Source organism: Ovis canadensis, chromosome 2 (assembly GCF_042477335.2).
Source record: "Ovis canadensis isolate MfBH-ARS-UI-01 breed Bighorn chromosome 2, ARS-UI_OviCan_v2, whole genome shotgun sequence".
In the NCBI taxonomy this organism is placed as follows: Eukaryota; Metazoa; Chordata; class Mammalia; order Artiodactyla; family Bovidae; genus Ovis; species Ovis canadensis.
The window spans coordinates 48,370,021-48,395,647 of record NC_091246.1 but is presented as its reverse complement, the minus strand read 5'-3'; the positions used below and the strand labels follow the sequence as shown (position 1 = coordinate 48,395,647).

The 25,627-nt window shown below is 34.7% G+C and overlaps 1 protein-coding gene and 1 pseudogene across 3 annotated transcripts in view; one reads left to right on the top strand and one right to left on the bottom strand.

Moving 5' to 3' along the window:
• The window catches only part of STX17 (syntaxin 17), a 68,996-nt gene that overhangs the window by 9,041 nt on the left and 34,328 nt on the right, over positions 1-25,627 (top strand). For all 3 annotated transcript variants that reach the window (XM_069576063.1, XM_069576064.1, XM_069576065.1), the window contains exons 2-3: positions 2,099-2,284; positions 13,258-13,323. In XM_069576063.1, the coding sequence (XP_069432164.1) occupies positions 2,162-2,284; positions 13,258-13,323 (189 nt within the window). In that variant the 5' untranslated portion in view covers positions 2,099-2,161. The remainder of the gene's footprint in view (positions 1-2,098; positions 2,285-13,257; positions 13,324-25,627) is intronic.
• LOC138434542 (pre-mRNA-splicing factor SLU7 pseudogene) lies at positions 24,167-25,509 on the bottom strand (annotated as a pseudogene).

Genomic DNA, 25,627 nt, shown 5'->3' with positions numbered 1-25,627 from the left:
ATTGAGCTTCTCATTTTATCCTTTATGTTGTTTATCTTCTTTTTCCTTTTTCCTTTGTTCTGACTGATAGCTTACAGCCAATAGTTCTCTTTTCAGCTACAAAATTTACTGTTTAGCCCAGCTTTGGAGGTTTTTATTTGTAGAATTTTTACTTGGTTTCTTTTCAGATTGGCCTGTTAGTGTTTCATATCTAATTTTTTAAAAAAATTCTGTTTCTTTATATTTTTATTTTAAAATGTACAAATTTTAATTTCATTTTTAGATTATTATCTCTAGACCCTCAGCTATGAATTTTCCCATTTTGTTGGGTCTGTTGGCCAACTCTTTTGACAGTGAATTTTCCTGTGCACTCTAATGTCCACTAACCACTGTAGCTGTTAGACTTTATTTATGGTGGCTGGAGATTTTCCTTTTCTGTTTTCAAACTTAGATCAAATGTAAAGACCAAGTTTCTGGTGGATAAGATAATTTGTATAACCAACACTTCAAAGAGAGAAACATTATTTAAAGTAATAGTTTTTAATGTTTGTGGAGTGATAGAGTGTTTTGATAATTTTATGAAAGCAATTGACTTCTATCTTCTGAAATAATTAAAAAATAGTCCTAGTTTTTTTGTAAAGATTCAGTGACTCCTCAAAGTCCTGAACCCTTATCTCTGTGCACCTCAGTCTAGGATACCATCATACAATGAGATTAACATAGTCAACTTATCTATTTTTAATATGGGAGAGGTTGTGGCTAATTAGATAGCATGAAAACATGATGTACAAGAGTGGTTTTCAAGCTTACTTAGGCAGTGGAGAACCTTTATTTACATAAAATCAAATAAGTTCAAGTTTATGAAATAATGAAACAAAATTTTCTGAAGCTGAAGCAGGTATGGGGTCCTGGAGCCTGCCCACTTGACAGCTTTTATCATCACCTACTCTGACCCCAAATACATAACCCTAGACTCTCTGCCACACTGGTAGAGAAACTACTGGTGAATTAGAAAGAGCTTTTGATTGTACTCTCAGGAATACTGGGTTCTTATTCCATCTCTGTCACTGGTTACTTGTATTGATTATAGACAGTGCTAATTACTCTGTAAGAAAGGGAAGAGGCAATTTAAAGAACATCAATGAGAAGAGTTGCCTTTTATATTTCAAGAGAAATGTTTATATTTCAGCAGAGATGTTAAGAATAAAATGTTTTCTTCCAGTTTTGCAAGTTGACACCTGTTTAGAAAACATTATTCACTGTCAAAGATACATTGGGTGATGAAGACTTGAACAGTATGCTTCTGGTTTTCTGAATATATGCATATATTATATGCATATATTATATGCATATATTATATATGCATATATTATATGCATATATTATATTTAAAAGACCTGGAAAGACATACATCAAATGGAAAAAATAGGGGGATGGGAGGGAGGAAAAATGGAAAGAGTAGCTAACTGTAAGTGAGATGATCATTGATTTTGTTTTATTCTCTATTTCCTAATCTCTAAACATTTTAAAGTGAATATACCTGACTTGTAGGAAGGATGGGGTGGAGAAGGCAGTGGCACCCGACTCCAGCACTCTTGCCTGGAAAATCCCATGGATGGAGGAGCCTGGTAGGCTGCAGTCCATGGGGCCGCTAAGAGTCGGACACGACTGAGCGACTTAACTTCACTTTCACTTTTCACTTTCATGCACTGGAGAAGGAAATGGCAACCCACTCCAGTATTCTTGCCTGGAGAATCCCAGGGATGGGGGACCCTGGTAGGCTGCCGTCTATGGGGTCGCACAGAATCGGACACAACTGACGTGACTTAGCTTAGCTTAAGAAGGATGGGGTGGGAAGGGGGTTCAAGAGGGAGGGGACACATGTATGCCTGTGGCCGAGTCATGTTGATGTATGGCAGAGGCCATCACAATATTGTGAAGTAATTATCCTTTAATTAATATAAATAAATTTAAAAACATTTTTAAGTTTGTTAACAAGTCACTCAGGTTCAGCTTCAAGTTGAGTATATGTTCAGAATATCTTATAAAATTACCTAATTGTTGGTTTTTAAAAATAATGGAAGTTAATTTTTGAAACTCTTAAATATTTCCCTTTTAGGTTTTTCTACATGAGTGGAGAAGATAATTGTTGCAAGTAGGAGAGACACAGCATTTTTTTAGGATGTCTGAAGATGAAGAAAAAGTGAAATTACGGCGTCTTGAACCAGCTATCCAGAAATTTACTAAGATAGTAATTCCAACAGATCTGGAGAGGTTAAGAAAGCACCAGATAAATATTGAGAAGGTGAGCTTTTTCATTTTCTTTCTTTTTTTTCCAGTTTTTTCTTTTCCTTCTAAAGAAAGGGTTACATATTCTGATTTATATTTGTTGTGCATTTCACCTACATTGAAAATCCCAGGTAAGAGACTTTGCTAAAACATGTAGCTCTTGTTGATTTAACAACATTGTTCATTTTTTCTGTTCTACAAATACTCCTCTCATATTATTTCTTTTTTAATGAAAAGATATAAGAACAGAATCTATGCCTTTTTAGTTGTACATAGTGATGAATTAGCAGTTAATAATTAGAATTTGTTTGATAGTTGACTATAATATGAAGGTGATGGATTTCCACTAAAGGGCTTGCCTTAATTTCATTCACCCAGTGGCAAGTTTTCTTAACTGTGAGGTTGTGTTCATCAGTAACTCCTGTCCTCTTCAAGTGCTTTTGGATTAAAGAGGTAAATCATTGTTTGATATGAGAGAATTTCCCAGCTTCATGGCTTCCCTTTGAGGAAACCCTAAAGCCCAAATATTAGCTAGAGGTCAGCTTACAAGATAGGTAGGGGGAAGAACTAGCTTCAGGGACTATGGTGGAGGTTGCATAGAACCTGGCCCAGCTAGGGTCTGATGGAATGGTTGTGGCATTTATGGGGACATGAAGTTTACTGTGTACTGAGCATGGATTTGGCAGGTTGTGTTGTCTTATTTGCTGTGGGCCAAATCAGTGGTATTTGATCTCTCAGGAGAACCTCCCCCGGTACAAATTTTAAGTTGTGAGGTCCTCCATTAAATGTTTTTTGGCTGGGAGTGGGTGGGAGGTGGAAGTGGTCGTTAAGCCTTTCAGTATAAACGGTATTTATCACCCTCAACTGTGTACCTTATACAAGTAAGAAGAGTGCCAGCTTTTTATTTCGTGGATACCAACTGTCTTTCTAGTACTTAAGTCTTCTGTAAAAGTTTAGAAAGTAAGTTCCAAGAAAAATAAGGTGAAAATTTCAATGAAAATATGAATAGAATTCAAGATTAACATTTCATAATCTTTTAGTTTCTTTCTTCTTTCTCCATGATAAGTATTATGACTTTTAAGGATGAAGGAGTTGTCTGGTAAACTGGTTATTCTTGTGGTAAGCAGAAATAAAGATTCCATGTTTTAATTAATAAGGAAGGCGTGTTCTTTTAACACTGTAACAATATGGAAATGGAGTTGTTTACTTTTGATCAATCATATCTGGGTGGGAGGTTTGATAAGGTGTGTTTCAAAGTCCTGAGCTTATGTTGAAAGTGTTCAGTTAACAAGATAAGAATTTGGCAAATGAATTGATTCTGAAAGGAAGAAATAAGTGGACTGTGGTCTATTAAGACTTTCTTTCTTTCATTGTCCTATTTTGCCTTTGACATTTTTCCCTTTGGCAAATTGCCCCTTTTTTGTATTTATTCTACACAAACAAAATGCCTGCTGTCATTACCCTCAGATCCTAGCCACATGTACCACCCGATAATCGATGGAAAGGCCAGAACCCTGGGAGAAAGGTGGGTGGGGATAGAAACAGGTCTGTTACTGATTTAATTTGCTGTGCCAAACTTCAGAAAAAAAATTATTCTAGAGTTATATAGATCTTTTTCTGCCAGAACAATTTTTCCTCTAGCATTTTCTGAAAATTTTACTTTTTGAGAAACTTTTAGATGGTATCAGAATAATTTACTGTATAGGTGATGTCTGAAGCTAAGCAGTTAGACTTACACTGAGCTATGTTTTAGTCCATAATCTTGATCATTCTATCTGTAGGACTTCTAGTTTAGTTTTAATGGTGATTTTTTTTTTAATCTATATAAGTTTGAATAGCATATTTTAGTAGATACTTTATGGCAGTGTAAAAACATTAAAAAGCCACTGCCTCTACTGTGGACAATAGAGTTAAGAACTAAATTTAGAGTCCAGGTGTCTAACAGTGCCTCATTTTCAAAAAGAGATAGTCTTCTTGAGAGAAGGGTGTAGAAAGATAAAATATTTATTATGTTAGCCATCAGTCATCCAATATGAATTTAAAAGAAGAAAGTCAGACTGAAGGGAAATTGAAGGTAAGCCTTAGTAGAGTGATTGTGCAACATCTGAAAACAATGAGGGTAGTGTGCTGTGGACACCTGGGACTATATTCCATAGGTCCTTCAGCATTATGTTTTATTACACATGATAGACTTGATTAGAATGTAATCCTGAAATTTGAAGTGTTAGCATTTCAGCTTTGTTATCTAACATAGAATAGACTTAAGCATAGTTAATAGGAACAACAACATAATAAGCTTTGAACATAATTTTCTTTGTTTCATTTTATAGAATTTTTGGGGAAAACTTACTGTGTAGCATACCCCACCATACACATCCTCCTGATTACCTGGTTGTGGTACCTCTAGTTAACTGAGTCTTTCTGGAGTAGTGCTGTTCCTTTGACTTACTTCTCACTGCCTTTCTCTCCCACTTTCTACCCCTTCTGTAACCCTGGGTTTCAACTTTCTCTGCTCGACTAAGTCAGCTGCAACATATCCATTCTCTTTCCAGCTTCCAAAATGTTGTTAAAGTTTCTCGTCAGTTAATATCTCCTGTTGTATTCTCATTATTCTTGGGGGTTGATCCCTTTTAAAGTTCTTTACTGTCATTTTGGTTAAATTTTTAAAAAGGGCAGAGATGAATATTTCTTCTATCTGCCAGGTTTAATGAGAAGGGAAATTATTACAGGATATAAATATATGTTGGCTTTTCATAAGTGCTGGTGTTTGCTGTTTCTTATATTTTTAGCGTTGAAAGTTATGTAAAAAAATTAGGTCTCTAATCTGTAAGAAGTTTACCCTGCAGTTAAAGAAATAAGATAGGAAATATTCAGATATGATGAGACAACATATAATTAGGTGTGAAAATGAGTGGTATAGACTATTTAGGCAGTATGAAGCCTGAACTATGTGGTACAAAATCAGATATAATCAGTCTTGTTGATTTGTTACTTTTGATTTGGTTTCATTTACTTGTTTTTTTAACTTGTGATTACAACAAAAACTATTCCCATTTCTCTTTTTAGTATGAGAATGTTGGTTTCAATCTTACAATCACATTTCCCCCCTCATAGTTTTTTTCTGCTGGACTCCTGATTCAGTTTGCTTTCTCCTGTGTTATAGGATAGGAAAGCCTCAGCACAGCTGGTGATGATAATGGGTCTAATGGTGATAATTTCATGCTTGTCAGTGTTTGGTTAGCAATGAAAAATACACATATCTGACTAATGAGACTTGAGGGAAAACATGTTTGGGATATGGAACTTCTGGAAAAGACTTTTCTACTGTATAAAGATGTACACAGGAGGAAGCAGTTCTGCTGGTCTTATGTCTCCCTGTTGTATATGTAACTATAGCCAGGAGGGGATAAGTATGAGAATGAAAACTCTTTGTTGAAGGTAATAAAGCAGACAGAACTTGGGTGCTTGACAACCTTGTAAGCTTCTGAACTAAACTACCCTTGAATTTATCATCCCACTTTGAGGGTGCTGTTTATGTGAGGTAATAAATATCTTTATTAGTAAAGCCATTTCTTTAAACTTTGAGCTTTCTGTTATTTGCAACCAAAAGCATCCTAATTGCATCAAGTTATAGTACAACTTTAACTTATCTATCTAGCATCACTGTGCAAATAGACAATACAAAAAAATGACATTTTGTAAAAACAAACATTTAGAAATGTTTGTCAGTGGTCCCAACTTAACTAAATTTTTAGGGGGTTATTTCTTATAATTCCCTCCCCCCCCCAACACACATTAAATCATTTAAAGCCTTTTCTCCTCTGCAGGTATTTGGAATGACAGCCTTTAATAATTAAACCTAATTTAGGTTTAACATTGTGTAGCAAACATAGAGTCTGAGCTATTTTCTTTTTCTTAGAATTTTGTTGTGAGACGTAAGGTTTCATCTATTTAGTCTTCATCCAAGACACTAATCTCTTCTACAACTTACTTGACATGTGAGCAAATAATAATAATAATAGTAAAGAGAGTAGCTATTGTGTTTATCTGTTGAATGCTGTATAAAGTTTTTGTATTTATCATATTTAATCTCACAACATCCCGATAGGTTAGCCTTCTTACTGTCTTCCTTTTTCAGGTGGGGAAGCAGACTTGGAGTGGTTAAATTACTTTCTTGAAATCACCATGCTGCTAAATATATTAATCTTCTAATATTGTGCCTGAAATATAGCATGATTTAAGTTTGTTCTCACTCTTTTTTAGTTTTTGTTTTCCTCTTAATCTTGTCTATTGTGGACTGTTCTATTTTTATGCCCATTTTCCAGTGAAGAAGGAAAATGGAAAAAATAGAATTGAATACTGTGACTTTCCTACATTTATTAGCAGTATCCACTCCATTTGCTCACCTTTCAAACTTTGTTATTTTTGTTCAAATCCCAACTTAGTTACATCCTGTGGAACATTACCTGGTTGACTCCAACCTGGGTCAGATACAAATGTGCCATCCCCACACAGCACTGTGCAGTAGACCTTCAGGTTCACCACCATTTTAACCATTCATGGGCAATCTGCAGATACCCGTGATTGATCTCTAGAGAGTTGTAAAGGTAACATTAAAATCTTTCTCATAGTGTTATTCTGAGGGTTGAGATATTATATAAAGAATCCCTGAATGCAAAGTTGATACTTAGAAATGAGTTACTTAGCAAGTACGTTATTGTTTTCAGGTACTCAACAGTGGTGCTGTCAGTTAATTGTTTATAATCATTAGAGTCACAACATTCGTGAGATCTTTTGTGTCTGAGTTTTACATTTTTCATATATGGTAGACAGTAAGGTGAATTACTTTTAACCTCACTGTACAGTGGATATTATTTATCATCATTACATGAGTAATCCTAATTTTATGGGTTATGCTCATTGGACTATCTGTTAATATTATATAGCTTTACTTTTTGAGTCTTTGATTTTTTTTTCTTTTTTATTGAGTTTAATAATTTATTTGAATTGAATACTTTAACTTTTCATCATCTACAGTACTCTCGTCCTACCTGGTTAATCCTCCATAAAGCCATCATCTTTCCTATAATGGGTTCTGATCATTCAGATCATTGAGATATCCTTTTATATCCAGCAAAAGAAGCTTTCATCTACTTTCTGTGCTTCTTTCTCATCATCTTCCCAGCATACATTATACCACAAACACATTGATCTTACGTCAGTCCTTTGGATATCACATATAATTTTACAGCTCCATAGTATTTCTTGGTCTTTTTCTCTCCAACTGAAGCATCTTTTTTTTCCTACTATGCCCGTAAATTTAAATAAATCTTTTTAAGTGTCAGCATAAGGTTTAAAGTGCTTTTATACCCTAAACTCCTAAATCCTGAACATTCTCTGTGTTATATCATCATAAAATTTCCCAAACCTATAATAAATAACTTAGGCTTCCCTGGTGGCTCAGATGGTAAAGAATCCTTCTGCAATGTGGGAGACCTGGTTTTGATCCCTGGGTTGGGAAGATCCCTGGAGGAGGGAACGGCTACCCACTTCAGTATTCTTACCTGGAGAATCCCCATGGACAGAGGAGCTTGACAGGCTACAGTCCATGGGGTTGCGAAGGGTCAGATATGACTGAGTGACTGAGCACATAGTGAAAACTTATATAATTTTGGAAAATCATTTTTAATAATTATGATTAGCTTTTATGTTTTTATACTCTATGTAGTATGAGGCAGGATTATTATCATTGTTTTTCAATTTTGAATCAAAATATTCTGGAAGATGAAATGACATAAAATGTGAGCCTACAAATATATAAAGTTGTTTAAGTAAATGGTGAGGCATTCTAGAGAGAACTCTTAGCCTGGATACTACTTTTGGAATATTTGTTCTCCTTGCCCAGCAGGCAAAGCGAAACTGAGAGACCTGGTGTCACTGCCAAAGAGCACAAAGGGATTAATGTCAGGAAGGCTGAAAACTCCTGTGCAGAAGCGTTCATCACATGGTGGTGTGGGTTCATAATCAGGGTTATCCAAAATGATAAACTAGAAGAGAGGGCAAAAGGAGACAAGGTGTTCAACAGGATGAGAATGGTGGACACGGCTTTTTCTCACCAGAATAAGAATGTGCTTTGGTCTCTTTGGGGAAAGTCTAGGGGAAAGGCTCTTTCTGTGAATGTTGGATTCTCTGCTTGTGCCTGTTCCACTTGCATACCATGAGGCCATAAGACACATGAAGAACAACATGAAACATCTTCCTGATATGACTGAAAAACAATATCTATGATTTTTTTCTGTAGTTTTTCCTCTTTCTTGGTCCAGTTTATTCATAGCAGTTAAAGGTATTTATTAGAATACCTCTGCAGTATCCAGCAGAGGAAAAGACCGGAATCTGAATCACACTGGGGATGTCATTCTGAGTTCCACCCACCTTGAAATATAGCGGCAAAGCTTAATGGCCTGGAAGCCACGTAAGAGCAAATAGTGCTGAGACAAATCCTTCTGCCCACTCTGTGAAAAGTGTATATCCAATAGCATCTAGAAAATATTTCCTTCCAAAGTTGCTATGTTTAAAAACCTTTTAGAGAGAAGCCCTAAGGAGACGCCCTTGGCAAAGGCAAACTGTTTTATAAAATCTCTTGAAAGGTAATCTGCCCATCATTCCTTTTCCATCTCTTTGAATCGAGTCTTTGATATTTTCTATGTAGACAGTTATGATGACAGACTGTTTTATTTTTTCCTTTCTAATCTTTGCCTGCCTACTTCCTTCTTTCTTTTCTCTCTTCTGTTTCCTCTCTTTCCCCTCTCCTCCTCCCTTCCTTTGCTTTCTTCTCTCACTTCCTTTCGTACCTTATTGTCCTGGTTATGGCCTCCAGTGCAAGATCAGAAGTCCTTACCTTGTTCCCAATATTAGGGAATGATCTTTTACCACCAAGCATGATGTTAACTGTAGAGTTTTTGCAGATGCTTCTATGAGGTTGAGGATGTTAACTTCTTTTATAAGTTTCTGATAAGTTTTATAATGAATAGATGTTTATCAAATGGTTGTCTTTAAATCTACTATCTTGCTCTTTTTGTCTATTTGTTCCATCTATTCTTTCTCCCCCCTTTTTTCATGTTTTACTCCCTTTTGGATTAATTGAATATTTTTAAGATTCTGTTTTTTCTCTTTTATTGGCTTATTAATTATACTTCTCTGTTTTTATTTTTAAATGGTTGCTTTACAGTTCAGAATATTCATCTTTAACTTATGATAGTCTACCTTCAAGTGATGTGTTATATATATATCACTTCACATATAAAAACTTTATGACAATACACTTCAATTTCTTCTCTCAGAGTCTATGTAGTGTTATTGTAATATATTACGTCCGTGTAGTCAAGGCTTTGGTTTTTCCAGTAGTCATGTATGGATGTGAGAGTTGGACTGTGAAGAAAGCTGAGCACCGAAGAATTGATGCTTTTGAACTGTGGTGTTGGAGAAGACTCTTGAGAGTCCCTTGAACTGCAAGGAGATCCAACTAGTCCATTCTAAAGGAGATCAGTCCTGGGTGTTCTTTGGAAGGACTGATGCTAAAGCTGAAACTCCAATACTTTGGCCACCTCATGCGAAGAGTTGACTCATTGGAAAAGACTGATGCTGGGAGGGATTGGGAGCAGGAGGAGAAGGGGCCAACAGAGGATGAGATGGCTGGATGGCATCATTGACATGAGTTTGAGTGAACTCCAGGAGTTCATGATGGAGAGGGAGGCCTGGCGTGCTGTGATTCATTGGGTTGCAAAGAGTAGGACACGACTGAGCAACTGAACTGAACTGAACTGAATTTACCATTTTCAGTGCTCTCACTTTTTTGTAGAGCCAGGTTTCTCATCAACCTGAAGGACTTCCTTTCACATTTCTTGTAGTGCAGTTTTGCTGATGGTAATGAATTCTGCTTGCTTTTTTGTGTTTGGAAAAAAATCTTATTTTGCCTTCACTTGAAAAAAAATATTTTCTCTGGGTATAGAATTCTAGGTTGACTTTTAGATTGTTTTAGTACTTTCAAGATGTTGCTTCAGTGATTTCTGGTTTGCACTGTTTCTCACAAGAAGTCCTCTATCATTCTTATCTGTGTTCCTCTGTACTTCACATCCTTTTTCCTCTTACTCTTTTTTAGATTTTACTGTCACTTATTGTAAGTACTTTTGTTATGATATGCATTAGTATAATTTTCTTCATTTTCTTATTTATGGTATTCCTTGAGTTTCTTGGATCTGTGGGTTTATAGTTTTTACCAAATTTGGAAAAGCTTTGGCCATTCATTTTTCTTTTTTCCTTTCTTGTTGAGATATAACTGACATGCAGAACTGTTTAAGGTGTACAATATAATGATTTGACTTACATACATCATGAAATGATTATCACAAAGAAATAATGAATGTCCATCATCTCATACAGATACAAAGTAAAAGAAAAAAAACAGACTAGGATTTACTCTCTTTAACAACTTTTGTATGTAACATACAGCAGTGGTAATTATCTTAATCATGTTATACATTATCTCCCTAGCTCTTATATATCTTATGATTGAAAGTTTGTATCTTTTGTCCATAAACTATATGGTTTCTTCTTTATATCTTTAGTTGTGGAAAATCTCTTCTGGTAGTCTTTAAGTTGTTCTTATCCATACTTGCTCTGAAAATAGTTGTAATTTTGGTGCACCTGTGGGAGGAGCTGAGCTCAGGGTCTTCTTACTCAACCATCTCAGCCAGTATCTCATTAATTTTTCACATATTTTTTCTCTCCTTCAGGGAGTCCACCTGCATACCAGTTGCTTACAGTTTTCAATGTTGCTTTCAATTGGCCTTTGATTATTGATACTATATTCATTTATTGGCCTTTTTTTTTCTGTTTCATTTTGCATGGTTTCTGTTTTACATTTTTAAATTTACTAATCTTTTCTTTGCATGTCTTAACCTTCTGTTCATCCACTTCATTTTTCATTTCAGCTATCTTTTTAATTTTAGGAATTGAATAAAAAATATCTTTCATATCTCTGTATCTTCAGTTTTCTTCAGCTTTCTTAAACATGGAATACATCATAACTTTTAATATCCTTGTCTGTTAATTCCATTATCTCTATCATATGTAAATCTGTTTTTGTTGACTGGTTTTTCTTATTACAGATCATATTTTCCTGCTTTTTTTTTTTTGCGTGCATGGTAATTTTTTATTGGATGCCAGACATTCTGAATTTGTTGGATACTGAATATTCCAAAATTTCTTTGAATACTTTTGAACTTTATTTATTCTGAGACACAACTAAGTTATTTAGGAACAGTGATCCTTTTGAGGCTCTTTTAAGCTTACAGAGGATCAGAACAGACTTTGCTCCAGGCCTAACTTTCCCCCACACAGTACAGTACTTTGGAGTACTCTGCCTGATTCCAGTATGTTGAGAGATTTTTCTACTCTGACTGGTGGTCACATGAACTGTTTCTGGGCTTGTGTGATTTGGGGTGATGAGCCTACCTGGTCTTTTTCAGTGATTCTTTTTCTGTCTTCAGGTAGTTTCCTTATGTGCTTGTGCTGCTCTGTACTCAGCTGAAGACTCAAAGCAAAACCCTGTGGATCTCTGAAACTCTCTCTCTCTATGGTCCTCTCCTGTTAATGCAGTTATATTCTCACATGAAGCTTTTTCTTCTCTGATACTCAGGTCCATGGATTCTTGCAGCCCTGACTTCTCTGGATTCTCTGTTTCCTTAACATTAATTTTTATTAAAAATATCATGACAGATTAGTATTAAGTAATAAATTTTAAAGTGACTTGTTTTCAGATATGTATTTTTGGCTTCCATTCCCTTCTTTTTATTAATATAACACTATCTAAACATTTATACTGAATCTGCTGGCATCATTCAATTTTTATTAGAAGTGAAAGTAGTAAATTTTAAATTTATTTGATTGGGTAGTGGTTTTAAGTTTATGTTTGGCAAATATATTTTCAATATAGTCTAGTTATTTTTAAGCTTAATAGCTATTGTTCTTAGATGATGTAAAAAAAATTCAGGAGTTATCAAGAGTTTCCTTTTTTTGCTGTGTTGTTAACAATAGAGAATATAAAAATACTCTTGAAAAAATTTTAATGCTCTACTTTTATAATCTATTAGGCCTTCTATGTATATATGAGACATTTTCATGTTTATGTGCTTTCAGAATATTTCTAGGATGATTTTGTGTGTGTGTGTATGTGTGTGTATGTAGGTGGTATACCAAAAATATGTTTAATGTTATTATTCACATCTACTGACATCTTAATTATTTGGATTTTTAAAATTTCAACCAAAAATAATATGTGATGTTTGACATTGTTTATATTTTGTGTAAATATTGTCATGTTACCACATTTTGCTATGGTTCTTCTCAAATGAAAAATTTTCCATTATGCTCAATAAGTTTCTTAGATGAGACTCTGAAAACTAAACATAATCTAGGTGAAAAGCTAAAATATATAAAATGTTCATTCTCATTTTTACATACTTTCTAGTCTGTGATATCAATGTTCCTTCTTCTCAAATGAGATTTTAGTTTTCAGTAGTTGACTCTATCATTAACAGACATTTCAAAATCTTCATGTATAGTAAGAATATCTGATGAATGCTGTTAATCTTTTCATTTTTCACATTCTTTTACATTCTCAATCTTTATTTTTTTCACCTCCAAGGAGTATGCATTATTGACAAAATACATACTCTTTTTCAGTAAAAGAAAGTAAATAGTATTTAGTGGTTTTTATTTGTTTTACCATTTGCCAGAATTTTGTGTGTAATGTTTTTGAAAACTTCCTACCTGTATGGTCTTTGGACAGTTAATTCCCACTACTAAGTCAGTAAGTTTTTTAGCTTGCATGTTTAAATTTGGATGGGTGAGTGGGGATTTTTGTGGTAAACTGGGAATAATCACTTAGTGATTTAAAAAATTCAGTACCTTTCCTTTTCTTTCGTACAGTATCAGAGGTGCAGAGTATGGGACAAGTTGCATGAAGAGCATATCAATGCAGGACGTACAGTTCAGGTACAGCTATTTTATTGTTTCAGGTAAATCGATATGAAAAAGACAGTCTTAAAGAAATTTTGCTAAAATAAATACCCTTGTAGCTGAATCCTTTTATTGTATTTGTAACTATTTCCTTAAAGGTGCATTTTTAGCAGAAATTATTGAATCAGATGTCAGTCATCTTTTTAAGGTTTTGAATAATATTATCAAAATTTTCTCCAGAAATGATATATTAACTTACACTTTCACTATGTATCCATTTTACAACATTAATACTATTCATTCCTCAAATTTTTGCTAATTAGTAGGTTAAAATAATGCTGCTTTGTTGTTTTAATCTGGACTTTTTCTTTCATTGCTTTGAAAGGTGAAACTTTTTATATGTACCTTGGATAGTAAATTTTTTTAAAATGAATTGTCTGTTCATGTCCCTTGCATATATTATGTTGTTGTCTTCTGTCAGAATTCCTTATAATTTTAAGATAATTGATCTTCTTTTTATAAGACTGATGCAGTAATATAGTGTTGTAAATATTATTTGCCAGTTATTGGCTTTTTGATAAATGTTAATTATTTTAAATTAATTTTTGAAATTCATATATTTACATAGTTAAAAGCCAAGTAAAAAGACATAGCACCTACCCTTCTACATCTCCAGGTCCTTCTTTTAAGAAACTACTTTTAATCCTTTTGGCCATGTTCCCTGGTATTTAACTCTTTATTCCTAAATACCATGTGTAGACTGTGATTTCTTAATCAGGTTTAGACATAGCCTCTTCACTTCTTGCTATATGAGGTGCAGATCTAGCTTTCAACCCTACTCTCCTATTTTCTTCCCCATATTTATATTATTATAATTTTTGGTTAAATGAGTGATTGATATGTCATTGTTTTGATTATAAAGACATTGTTTCTTGCTAAGCCAAATAGTGATAAACAGTACAGACTTTTGCTTTGTTTTAATCTAATGACTTTTAGAATGTGTTCAGTGTTTATTTTTAATTGAAATATAGTTGATATACAGTATTATATGTTATAGGTATATAACATAGTGATTCACAATTTTTAATATAACCAAGGAATAATTGGCTATATTCCTTGTATTGTACAAGGATATATTTATCCTTGTAGCTTATCTGTTTTCTATGAAGTAGATTGTATCTCTTAGTTGCCTGCTCCTATCTTGCCCCACCTCCTTTCCCTGTCCTTAATGGTAATCATCAATTTGTTCTCTATATCTGTGAGTCTGCTTAGGTCTTCTGCACATTTTTTAGTTGGATTGTTTGTTGTTTTTGCTGTTGAGATATACAAGTTGTTTATATACTTTGGGTATAAACCCCTATTGGTCACATCATTAGCACACATTTTCTCCCATCCAGTAGGTTGTCTTTTTGTTTTGCCAGTGGTTTCTTTTGCTGTGCAAAAGCTTTTAAGTTTGATTAGATCCCATTTGTTTATTTTTGCTTCTATTTCCTTTTCTTTAGGAGACAGATCCAAAAGAAATATTGCTAAGATTTATGTCAGAGTGTTCTGCCTGTGTTTTCTTCTAGAAGCTTTATGGTTTCTGGTCTTACATTTAAGTCTTTAATCCATTTTGAGTTTATTTTTGTATATGATTTTAGAGAATTTTCTAATTGCATTCTTTTATATGTAACTCTCCTGCCACTACTTACTGAAGAGACGACTTTTTTCCATCGTATATTCTAGCCTCTTTTTGTAGATTTATTGACCTTGAGTAGGTGGATTTATTTCTCAGCTCTATTCTGTGCCACTATATGTGTCTGTTTTTGTGCCAATACCGTACTGTTTTGATTACTGTAGCTTTGTAGTATAGTCAGAAGTCAGGGAGCATGATTCCTCCAGCTCTGTTCTTTCTCAAGATTGTTTTGGCCATTTAGGATCTTTTTTGTTTCCATACAAACTTAAAAATTATTTGTTCTAGTACTGTGAAAAATGCCCTTGGCATATTGGTAGGGTTTGCATTGAATATATAGATTGCTTTGGGGAGTATGGTCATTTTAAGAATATTAACTCTTCCAATCCATGTACATGGTATATCTTTCTGTCTGTTTGTGTCATCTTCATTTCTTTCATTAGTGTTTTATAGTGTTCCAGGTATAGGTCTTTTACCTCCTTAGGTAGGTTTATTCCTAGATATTTTATTCTTTTTGATGCAGTGGTGAATAGATTATTTACTTAATTACTCTTTCTGATTACTTTGTTGTTAGTATATAGAAATGCAACAGATTTCTGTATATTAATTTTGCATCCTGCAAATTTACTGAATTCATTGAGCTCTAGTAGTTTGCTGGTGGTATGTTTAGGATTTTCTAAGTATCATGTCGCCTGCAAACAGTGACAGTTTTACTACTTTCTTTTCAGTTTGGATTCCTTTTATTTCTTTTTCTCATCTGATTGCTGTGGCTCGAACTTCCAATACTATGTTGAATAAAAGTGCTGAGAGTGGACATTCTTGTCTTGTTTCTGACCTTAGAGGAAATACTTTGTCCTTTTTATTGTTAAGTATGATGTTAACTGTCCTTTTGCTTCTTTTGGAGTTAATAATCTTTTCATTTAAAAAAATTTCCTCTTTTTTGCATATTTTTAGTTAATTTTTTTTATGTTTGTTGTAGCTAATGTTTTATTTTTTTATTATTTAAATTTTTATTTTTACTTTGTTTTACTTTACAATACTGTATTGGGTTTGCCATACATTGACATGAATCCACCACGGGTGTACATGAGTTCCCAAGCATGAACCCCCCTCCCACCTCCCACCCCATATCATCTTGCTCCACATCTCTGCCACAATGCTGTCAATATTTTTCATATGCTCAAATATGTCACTTCAATTCTCTATCGTAAAGACTCTCTCCTGAAACCCTTCTTCTGCCATTTCCAATCTGAACTCATTTTCTAGGTTTGTTGCACAGCTGTTGTTCTGGGACTTCCCTCAGTTGTTCCCGTGTTGGGTTCCTGTTTTTTCTGGATATCACGTCTTCCTCATTTTTGGCTTACTCCATTGTTCTGTTGGAATATATCTTTCAATAGCTCTCAAATAAGGGTACCTTAGAGGTAAAATTTTAGTTTATTATGTGTCTGATAAATACTGTTATTCTCCCCTCACATGTGATTGCTAATTTCAGTAGGTATAGAATTCTCTTTCAGTTTTGAAGGCTTTCTAATTTACTGTTGCTCTTAAAAAGTAAATATCATCTAGTTTCCCATTCTTTGTGTAGGACCAAGTTTTTTTTCCTTTTGGGAACTCTGAAATTTGATAATGTGATATGCTTTGTATTGGACACTTTCAATTTAAAAACTCATGATTTTAGTTCTGTGAATTTTTCTTTCCTTTTCATAAAATATATTTTTAAAAAATTTTTTACTTATTTTTGGCTGCACTGGGTCTTCATTGCTGCTCTAGAACTTTCTCTAGTTATGGTAATCAGGGGCTACTCTAGTTGCACTGTGTTGGTTTCTTGTTGCAGTGGCTTCTCTTGTTTTGGAGCATGGGGTTAGGGCATGCAGGCTTCAGTTGTTGCAGCTTGTGGGCTCTAGAGTGCAGGTTCAGTATTTGTGGTGCATGGGCTTAGTTGTCTCACAGCATGTGTGATCTTTCTGGATCAGGGATTAAACCTGTGTTCCCTGCATTGGCAGATGGATTCTTAACCACTGGACCACCAAGGAAGCCCCTGGGAATTTTTCTTACTTATTGATTATTTATTCCTCTGTGTTTTCTTTTGTCCTCTCTTTTAAAACTATCCTTTTACCACAAGGGTCAGCAAACTATAGCTCACAGGCCAAATCTTGCCTGCTGTGGGCCCCATTTGTTTATGTACTATCTTTGACCGTTTTCATACTACAACAGCAGAATTGAATGGTTGCATCAAGAGATCATATGGCTGGCAAAGCCTAAACTATTTACTGTCCAGTCCTTTGCAGAAAAAGTTTGCTGATCTCTATTCAGTTGAATGGAAGACTCTTGGATTGCTTTTCTAATTTTCTATTCTCTTTTCTGAGAGATTTCCTCAGCTTTATTTTCAATTCTTTCTACTGAATTCTTTGTTTCTACTATTATGACATTTATTTCCCAAGAACTTTTTCTATTATTTTTTATGGCATTTTACCTTTGGACATAACAATTCTTTATGCTTTTCTGAGACATTAAAGAGCTTATTGCTTGTCTCCTGGTGGACTTCACTTAAATTTTCTTCGATAGGCTGGCATTTTCCTTGGAGCAACCTCCAAGTATCAGTGTCTGGAGGTTGTTGTGGTTTAGTTTTCTGAAGAAGAATCCTTGTTTTCCTCCTAGGGTAAGTATGCACTTATTTCCTAATTACAGAAGCAGCGTAGGTGAATTCTGCTGTGCTTCCATTGTTCAGTCATGTGAGTCCTGCCCCCTCTCTATTTTAGCCCTGTGCCAAATGTTTCTGAATTTGAAGTCTCACCAAAAAAGGCATCTTTAGTCCTCTTACATTTCAAGAAAGGTTACTATGGCTGCAGTATACTCAGTAGATTGGAATAGAATATAATCAGGGCAAGAGATTATTTAGGAGTGGTTACAGAAATGGTGAAGGTATAGAAAAAAAGATTGATTTGAGACTTAGGTGGAAATTTGACTTGCCTTTCATATATATGTATTTTATCAGTATTTCTTGTTGCCTAGATTATAGCCCTAATATCAGTGACTATGTCTCCACTAATTGTATATCTCAGAATGCCAGCTGCTCAGCAAGATTCAGAGTTTATGGAATGGTACTGTGTATGTTAATGTCAATGAGATTATTATGACTTTTGTTTCTTACCATCTTCACTGTTTAACATGTTATTGAAAATCACTTATGACTTTCTTGAGACAGTGGTAGGGTCAAAGTGTTTGTTTAGTGATTTTTTAAAACTATATATGTATATTTACATTATTGATCTCCATCTGGCATAGAAGTTTTATGTGTACCATTAAAATAATGAGATTGAAACTGTTTTTAGATGTAGGTATTGGCTTAGTTTTATTCGTATATGCCTTGAATTTTTTGTATAGGCTTGTTCTTTGCTAGTTTGTGTAAAACATTTTTAGATAAACAATTTCATGAACAGTTACTATGAATTTTCAAGATTTATCATTATTAGATTTGTACAGTGAGAACTGTCCTTTTACTTTTGTTACAATGTCTTTGTTGAAAAGGAGCTCTTAATTTAAATGTGTCAGTCTTTATTTATCAGTCTTTTCCCTTGTGGTTCATGCTTTTGCTGTCTTGTTTAGGGAATGTTCTGTGTCCTAAGATCAAGAAGATATTTCCCTATATTTTCTATTGAATATTTTAAATATTTTGCTTTTAACATTTAAGTTGTTAATCCACCTGGTATGAGGTAGGTATAAGTAAAATATTATCCCATGTGGAAAACCAGTTGTCTTTCATTATTAACAGATTTCTGCAGTGTTACTTACATATTGCAGTTCCATATATGCATGAGTCTGTCTCTGGTCTTTCTCTTCTATTTGTCTATTTCTCCATCAAAGTCCACACTATGTTAAGACAGCCTTCTTATAAGGCTTGATATCTAGTAGGACAATACGGTTACCTTATTTTTCCTTCCCAGGAGTGTTTTGGCTATACTTGGCCATTTGGTAATCCATATAAAATTTGGGATCTGCTTTTCAAAGTTTATACACAATCTTGTTGGAAATATGGGAATCACATTAGATTTGTTCATCTATTTAGAGAAAATTGACATATTTACAATGTCCAGTTTTCCTACCTATGAATATATGATATTCTTGCACTTGTTTACAACTTCTTTATTATATGTGTATCATTATAGTTTTATGCATAAGATTGTGGTAGATTGTACAATCTATCAAGATATCTACCAAGGTTTTTATCATCCTACATGGTCTTCTACAATATGACCTTGTTACTCCCCACCAACAGGTGGAGTCTCATTCCCCTCCCTTTGAATCTGAGCTGAGGCAGAAGTAATGCCACTAGACCTCTGAGGCTAGGTTAGAAAAAGCCAAATAGCTCCCAGTGGTTCTCTGAGGATGCTTGCACTGGAGGAAATTAGCCATATGCGAAACATCCAAATATCTGAAGACCTCCATGCAGGAGATATCCACAGCCACAACTGAGCTCTTAGGAATTTCCAGCCTCAAGTGCTAGCCACATGAATGAGCCATCTTGGACATCAGTGCAGTTGAGCCTTCAAATGAATACAACTTCAGCCAGTGCCTGACTTAATTACATGAGGGACCCCAGGGAAGAACTCTTCAGCTGATTTCTTCAATGTCTGGTCTGCAAAGTCATTAGCAAAATTAAGTAGTGGTTTTAGGCAGGAGGAATTTGGAGGAATTTGTTGTGCAGCAACAAATGACTGGAATACAGGACTTATACTTAATTTTGTCTATTTCAATCTACTTCATTAATTTGTTCTTAAATACTTTATTATTTTAGGATGTGTCTTTGTGTTTGAGGAAGGTGTGAAACATTGTCCTTTTAAATTATGTTTTCTAACTTTTGGTGGTATATATAGAAATATAGTTAATTTTCATAGATAGACCTTATGGCCAATTATATTAAATAATAATTTAAAGCTTTAGGAAAAGAAGTATCATAAGTCAGTATGTGACTAATTGTCAAATATATTCTGGAGACCAGTAAGCGATAGAATGTCAGCTATTTGGATGCTGGATAAGGGCAATATTATTCTCCTTTTTCGGATTAAAGAAGGCTGGAGAACAGAGAAACTGGTGTTCGTCTAAAGCACCAGACTGTCATAAGTTGAAGGACAGGGGAATTATTTTTAATATTAACTCAGGTAGATAGACTAATCCAGGAATCTTAGGAATACTGCACTTAATACATAGACAGTAGGTCTTCATTAGATATTTGTTGAGTAAATGAATGGAGGCCCTTTTCTCCTTTGGTTTTTATTCCTTTTGGTGGTTCATGTAATATATTTTAAGCTATATGTAATCTTTTTGGTGCCTTTTGATATTGAAATATGTGTAAAGTCATTAACTACTATTAATACCTTAATGTAATAGTTAGGTAATACAAGCAAGGGATAGTCCAGATCTATTTTAATTAAATAGTTATGGCTTTGGGGTCCTTAATAATAAATTGTATGACATCTAGAATGTGTTTACTCTAAGTTGTTTAAATGTTTCCCAGTGGACTTGTGCTTTATGTTTGTAAAGAAATCAGATTAATTATTATGATACCAAATGTTTTCTGCTGTGTACAATTTGCTCTCAAAATTACATGTTGTAAAAACACATTAGAAATCCTTAAATCAATATTTAACAAAGGCAAATATATGCATAGCCTCTCTTGTTTTAATCATTACATACATAATTAGCCATTTTTCAGAATTTTAATTAACTCAGAATGATTACTTTTTACAATTATCAGAATAGATAAGTATACATTTAAATATATCTTTTAATCTATAGACAGAAATTTCAGGATATTTCTGGAAGAAGGGAAAAAGCCATAACTAGTTACTAAATTTAGATGCAGAACTAGAAAGAAAGAGATGTCACCTTTACTTTACTGAAAATTTGGCCATAGTTTGCAGTGTACTACTACTTGCTTACTGCAAAATGTTTTAATTACTGAGTTGGTATACTTAAAAAAAAAAACTTATTTCCTTGATTATAGTACCATTTATCAAACTTGATAGTTTTGCATATTTTCAGAACTTGGCATACTATTGTTTATTTTCAGGAGATTATTGGGAGAACCTGATTATTAGGAGGACAGAAACACTTGAACATTTACTATGTCCTAGATACCATTCCAGGGCTTCTCTGGTGGCTCAGCAGTAAAGAATCCGTCTGTAATGCAGGAGACGCAGGTTCGATCCCTAGGTTGGAAAGATCCCTTGGAGAAGGAAATGGCAACTCACTCCAGTATTCTTGCCTGGGAAATCCCATGGACAGAGGAGCCTGGCGGGCTACAGTCCATGCAGTTACAAGACATGACTTAGCCACTAAACCACCACCACAGATACTATTCAAGCCACTGGAGATACAGCTGTGAGCAAAACAGAAGAAAATTCTTTTCTCATTAAACTTATATGTTGGGGGTAGGAATGAAGAAAACAGACATATTTTTAAAATAAATATTTAGATGATTATAAGTAACTTGAAATAAAAGCAAAAGCTGGTTAAAAGGAACAAAGAATTGCTGGAGATGATGAGTGTTCTTTTGTATAAAGGATGGTTGTGGAAGGTTTCTAATGACATTTGAGCTGAGACCTGGAGGAAGTAAAGGCATAAGGGAAACCCAATGTGAAGACTCTGAGGTGAGAGGATGTGTGGCATATTCAGGGAGTAATAAGGAGGTTAGTGTGGTTGATGTGAGCCCAAGAGATGAGGTCAGAGAGATCAGCTGTCTCTAATTAGGGAAGGCCTTGCAGGATGTGGTAACTTAAAGTTTTGAGCATATGATAATGTGATATGATTTAAAAGAGCACCTTGCCTATTATGAGAAGGATAGATTCTGTGGGAGCAAGGATTGAAGCAAGAATGCCAGATAGGTGGCTAATTTAATAATCAGGGTACTATGGGTCTGCTTTTTAGCAGAAACACTCATGTATAGACAATTTGTGTAGAATGTCAGAGGCCTGGTATGTTAATTTTTACGTACTTTCTGTAGCCCTGGGAAAGGTTCTGGACTTAAAAGCTTGACAGAGGAATAAGGGACTATCTTGATAACAAATTTAACATTGAAATACCATTTTGAGAAGTTACACACACTTCAAATATACAAAAATGTAGGAAAGGAAATAACGAAAATATAACATTTATGTACTCATCACTTAACTTTGTCAACTCTTAACATTTTGCCCAATTTCTTCCCCTTTTTTTTGGAAAGAAAAATTTAGAAATACCACTGTAAGTCAGTTGTGTACCCTTCCTTGATTCCATTTACTTTGTTCCTGTCTGCATCTGAAGGAAATCTTTTCCCTTGTTTTAAGTATTTGCCATTTTTCTGCATATAACTGTATATAAATACCTGGAGAAGGAAATGGCAACCCGTTCCAGTATTCTTGCCTGGAAAAATCCCATGGACAGAGGATCCTGGAGGGCTGCAGTCCATGGGGTTACAGAGAGTTGGACACAACTGAGCACTTGTCAGCAGCATATATAAATAATATATGATATTGTTTTTGCTTTTGTTTCTGCTTTTTTTCCCAAACAGCTTTCTTGAGGTATAATTGACATTTGATAAAGTGTACAATTTGATAAATTTTGATATATGTACACACCGTGAGACCATCACCGCAATCAAGATACCATGAACCCTTCACCACAGTCCAGATAACAAAAATATATCCATTGCTCCCAAAAGTTTCCTTATACCCCCCTGGTAACCCTCTTTCTGACTTCCTCTTCATCCTCCCACATGCACATACACTCCTACTACCTGAGCAACCACTGACCTGCTTTCTGTCACTATGCATTAGTTTGAATTTTCTAGAATGTTCTATAAATAGAAACATATAGTATATACTTCTTCTTTGTCTGGTTTCTTTCACTTTCACTTTGCATGTATATTTTGAAGTTCATCCATGTTGTGTTGTGTATCAGTACTTCACCACTTTTGTTTTTATTTTCAATTATATATCTTTATTAACAAAAGATAAATAAGATACAAAATAGACACTAATATCAGATTTTATGTTGAACCAGCCTATGTTAAGGTAGGAATATGAAAACATAAAATTTGACATTCTTGAAGTAGGTAAGAATTAGATCTGTTTGCATCACTGTTTTAATTTCATACTGGTCTGAATTTAGATTCAATGTATATCCACAGTACTTGACAGTTTGATTTAGTTTCTTTCCCATCAGCAGTATTTCTGAGATGTTAACTTAATGCAATATTCTAGTGGGTTTTGGTAGTTTGGAAAAGCCAGTGAACTGTTCAAAGTCAATGTACTTGTGTCAGGGGTTTTAAACAGGCTGTTTTCACTGATCCCATGCTGTCAGTATTATCTTCACAATGTTATTAGAAGAAGGTAAAAAATCATGTCATTTTCAGTTACTAATAACCCTACAGGCTATACTTGTAATATTTTGAAGAAACCTTCAACTTCAGGTTTCACTTTTTGCAAATTTTACCAAAAGACACCTGCTGGCTATAAAGATTAGGTACAACAGATACTCTACAATCTTTAAAAACTCTAATATTCATGATTGTTATATAAAGGCAGTCACAATTAAAATAGCAATTAGTATCACAAAGCATATCCCCTGTGATAAAGGAGAGGATTTCGGTGTCTGAATACCTAGGATTTCGGTGTCTGAATACCTCCATCCAGAATTGTAAAAGACCTAGGACTGATCAGTCAACACTGACTCAAGGGTGAAAAACTTTTTTTCCCCATTCAGAGGCTAACACATTTAGTTCTGAGTATAAGATACAAGGAAATGTTTTGAAAATCAAAATTTTTATAACCAAGTGGAAAACAAAATTATTATTACACAGATTGACATGAGGGATAAAGTTGTTCACATGTTCTACAGATTTCCTTCCAGTAACCCAACGCTCAAGATAGGTTATCAGCTTCAGATCAGAAAAATCTGAGAAGGCAAAAAGAAATGATTATCAAATAACTACAGTTATAGTTACTACTAATTAAAAAAAAATGAAGTCCTTGTTTCAAGAAAGAGTAACTAATTGCCTTCACAATGAGTCCTAACACTACATAAAGGGCCATAAAAACTGAGGAAATAAAGTTTGAAACAATAAATAAATGTTGAGAAGATATTTGTGATATGTAGAGAACTAAGACTGTTACCCACATCACTAATATAAAATCTCAAATAAAATCTTAATCTGCACTTAATGTACCATTTTATTTCTTCTTCTTTTTTCTTCACTGTGTAAAGGAAAGAATTTACTATGAGACTTCTGGATGCTTTATTAAAGTCAGGCAGTCTCCTTGCTTCCTGACTTTAACGAGAATAGATATGGGTTTTTCCATCGATAATCAACAGCAAGAATCTAAAAGAATGTATCAGCAGAGTCTATCTTGGGTCACCGTCAGTGACGAGTTAGTACTGTCCAAGGAAGGAGGCCATGGGGTCATCTGGCCTCTGACGTTTCATTCTGTAGGCCTCCATTTCCTCTTCAGTGGTTCCTGAGTTTCATATATGCTGTTGTAAGGTCGCTTCCTCTCATCGATCTGCATGATCTCCTTGACGTGAAGAAGACGGGCCACTTCTGCATTCAGTGCCTTTTTTTTCCTTCTTTTTCTCCTCTTTTAGTTTTTCCTAATGCATCTCCATGAGGGTTTGAGGGTTTTTTCACAGATTCTTCTCCAGTTGCATCATTTATAATGCATTCCTCTGAATTAGCAGTCTCATTCCCAGCTTCTACAGTACAATAGTAATACTTGAAAAAAGAATAACAGCATTTGTATCCCCATCGGCCTTCTTTCCAGTAAGATCCCCAGATATGTGTATGATTGTTGCTCTTCAGATCTTCCTCGTACTTGGAGCAGATGACAGCCACTCCTGGCCTTTGATGACTGTCCAATATCTTGAGTATTCCACATAGTTTTCAGTCTGAGCTAAAGGCAGTTTGGCTGGAGGAGCATCCAAGCGTTCTTGCCTGCTGTACTTTTCCAGGATGCTTTCTTTCTGCTGTTCTTTGAAGTCTTCTTTCTTGACTTTGAAGGACTCATACAGTAGCTCTAGTTTTGTAGGATCTGCCTGTAGATGCACTTCACACCCCTTGTCATAGGCTTCCCAAGCAAACAGTTGAGTATGAGCCATTGAAATGGTATCACCTGTGTATCTAATGAAGTTATCCCCTGCATAGCTGACTTCATCTGGATTCTTTCCTGCATTTACATAGGGATTCTCTTTCATTGCTCCAGTTTTGGGATCATAGTAAGCAGAATTTGGATCTAAATTCCACAAATATTTTACAGTATATTCTTGAATCCTGAGATTACGACAGTAATTCATCTCTTAGAGTCAAAATTCTGTCCAGGCATGTCAATATCATCTGCATATTTATCTTCATCCTCATCTTCACTGTTATGATCTTTTTCCATCTGAGAATTCATTTCTTCTTCTCCCCACTGATGTTTTAGAGAATTAGCCTGTTCCACTAATTTTCCTGAGGCTAATTCTTCTTGGAGTTTTTGGGCTTTCAGTGTTTGCTTTGCTAGGTCAACTTTGGCTTCAGTTCAGTTCAGTCGCTCAGTTGTGTCCAACTCTTTGCAACCCCACGAACCACAGCATGCCAGGCCTCCTTGTCTATCACCAACTCCCAGAGTCTACCCAAACCCATGTCCATTGAGTCGG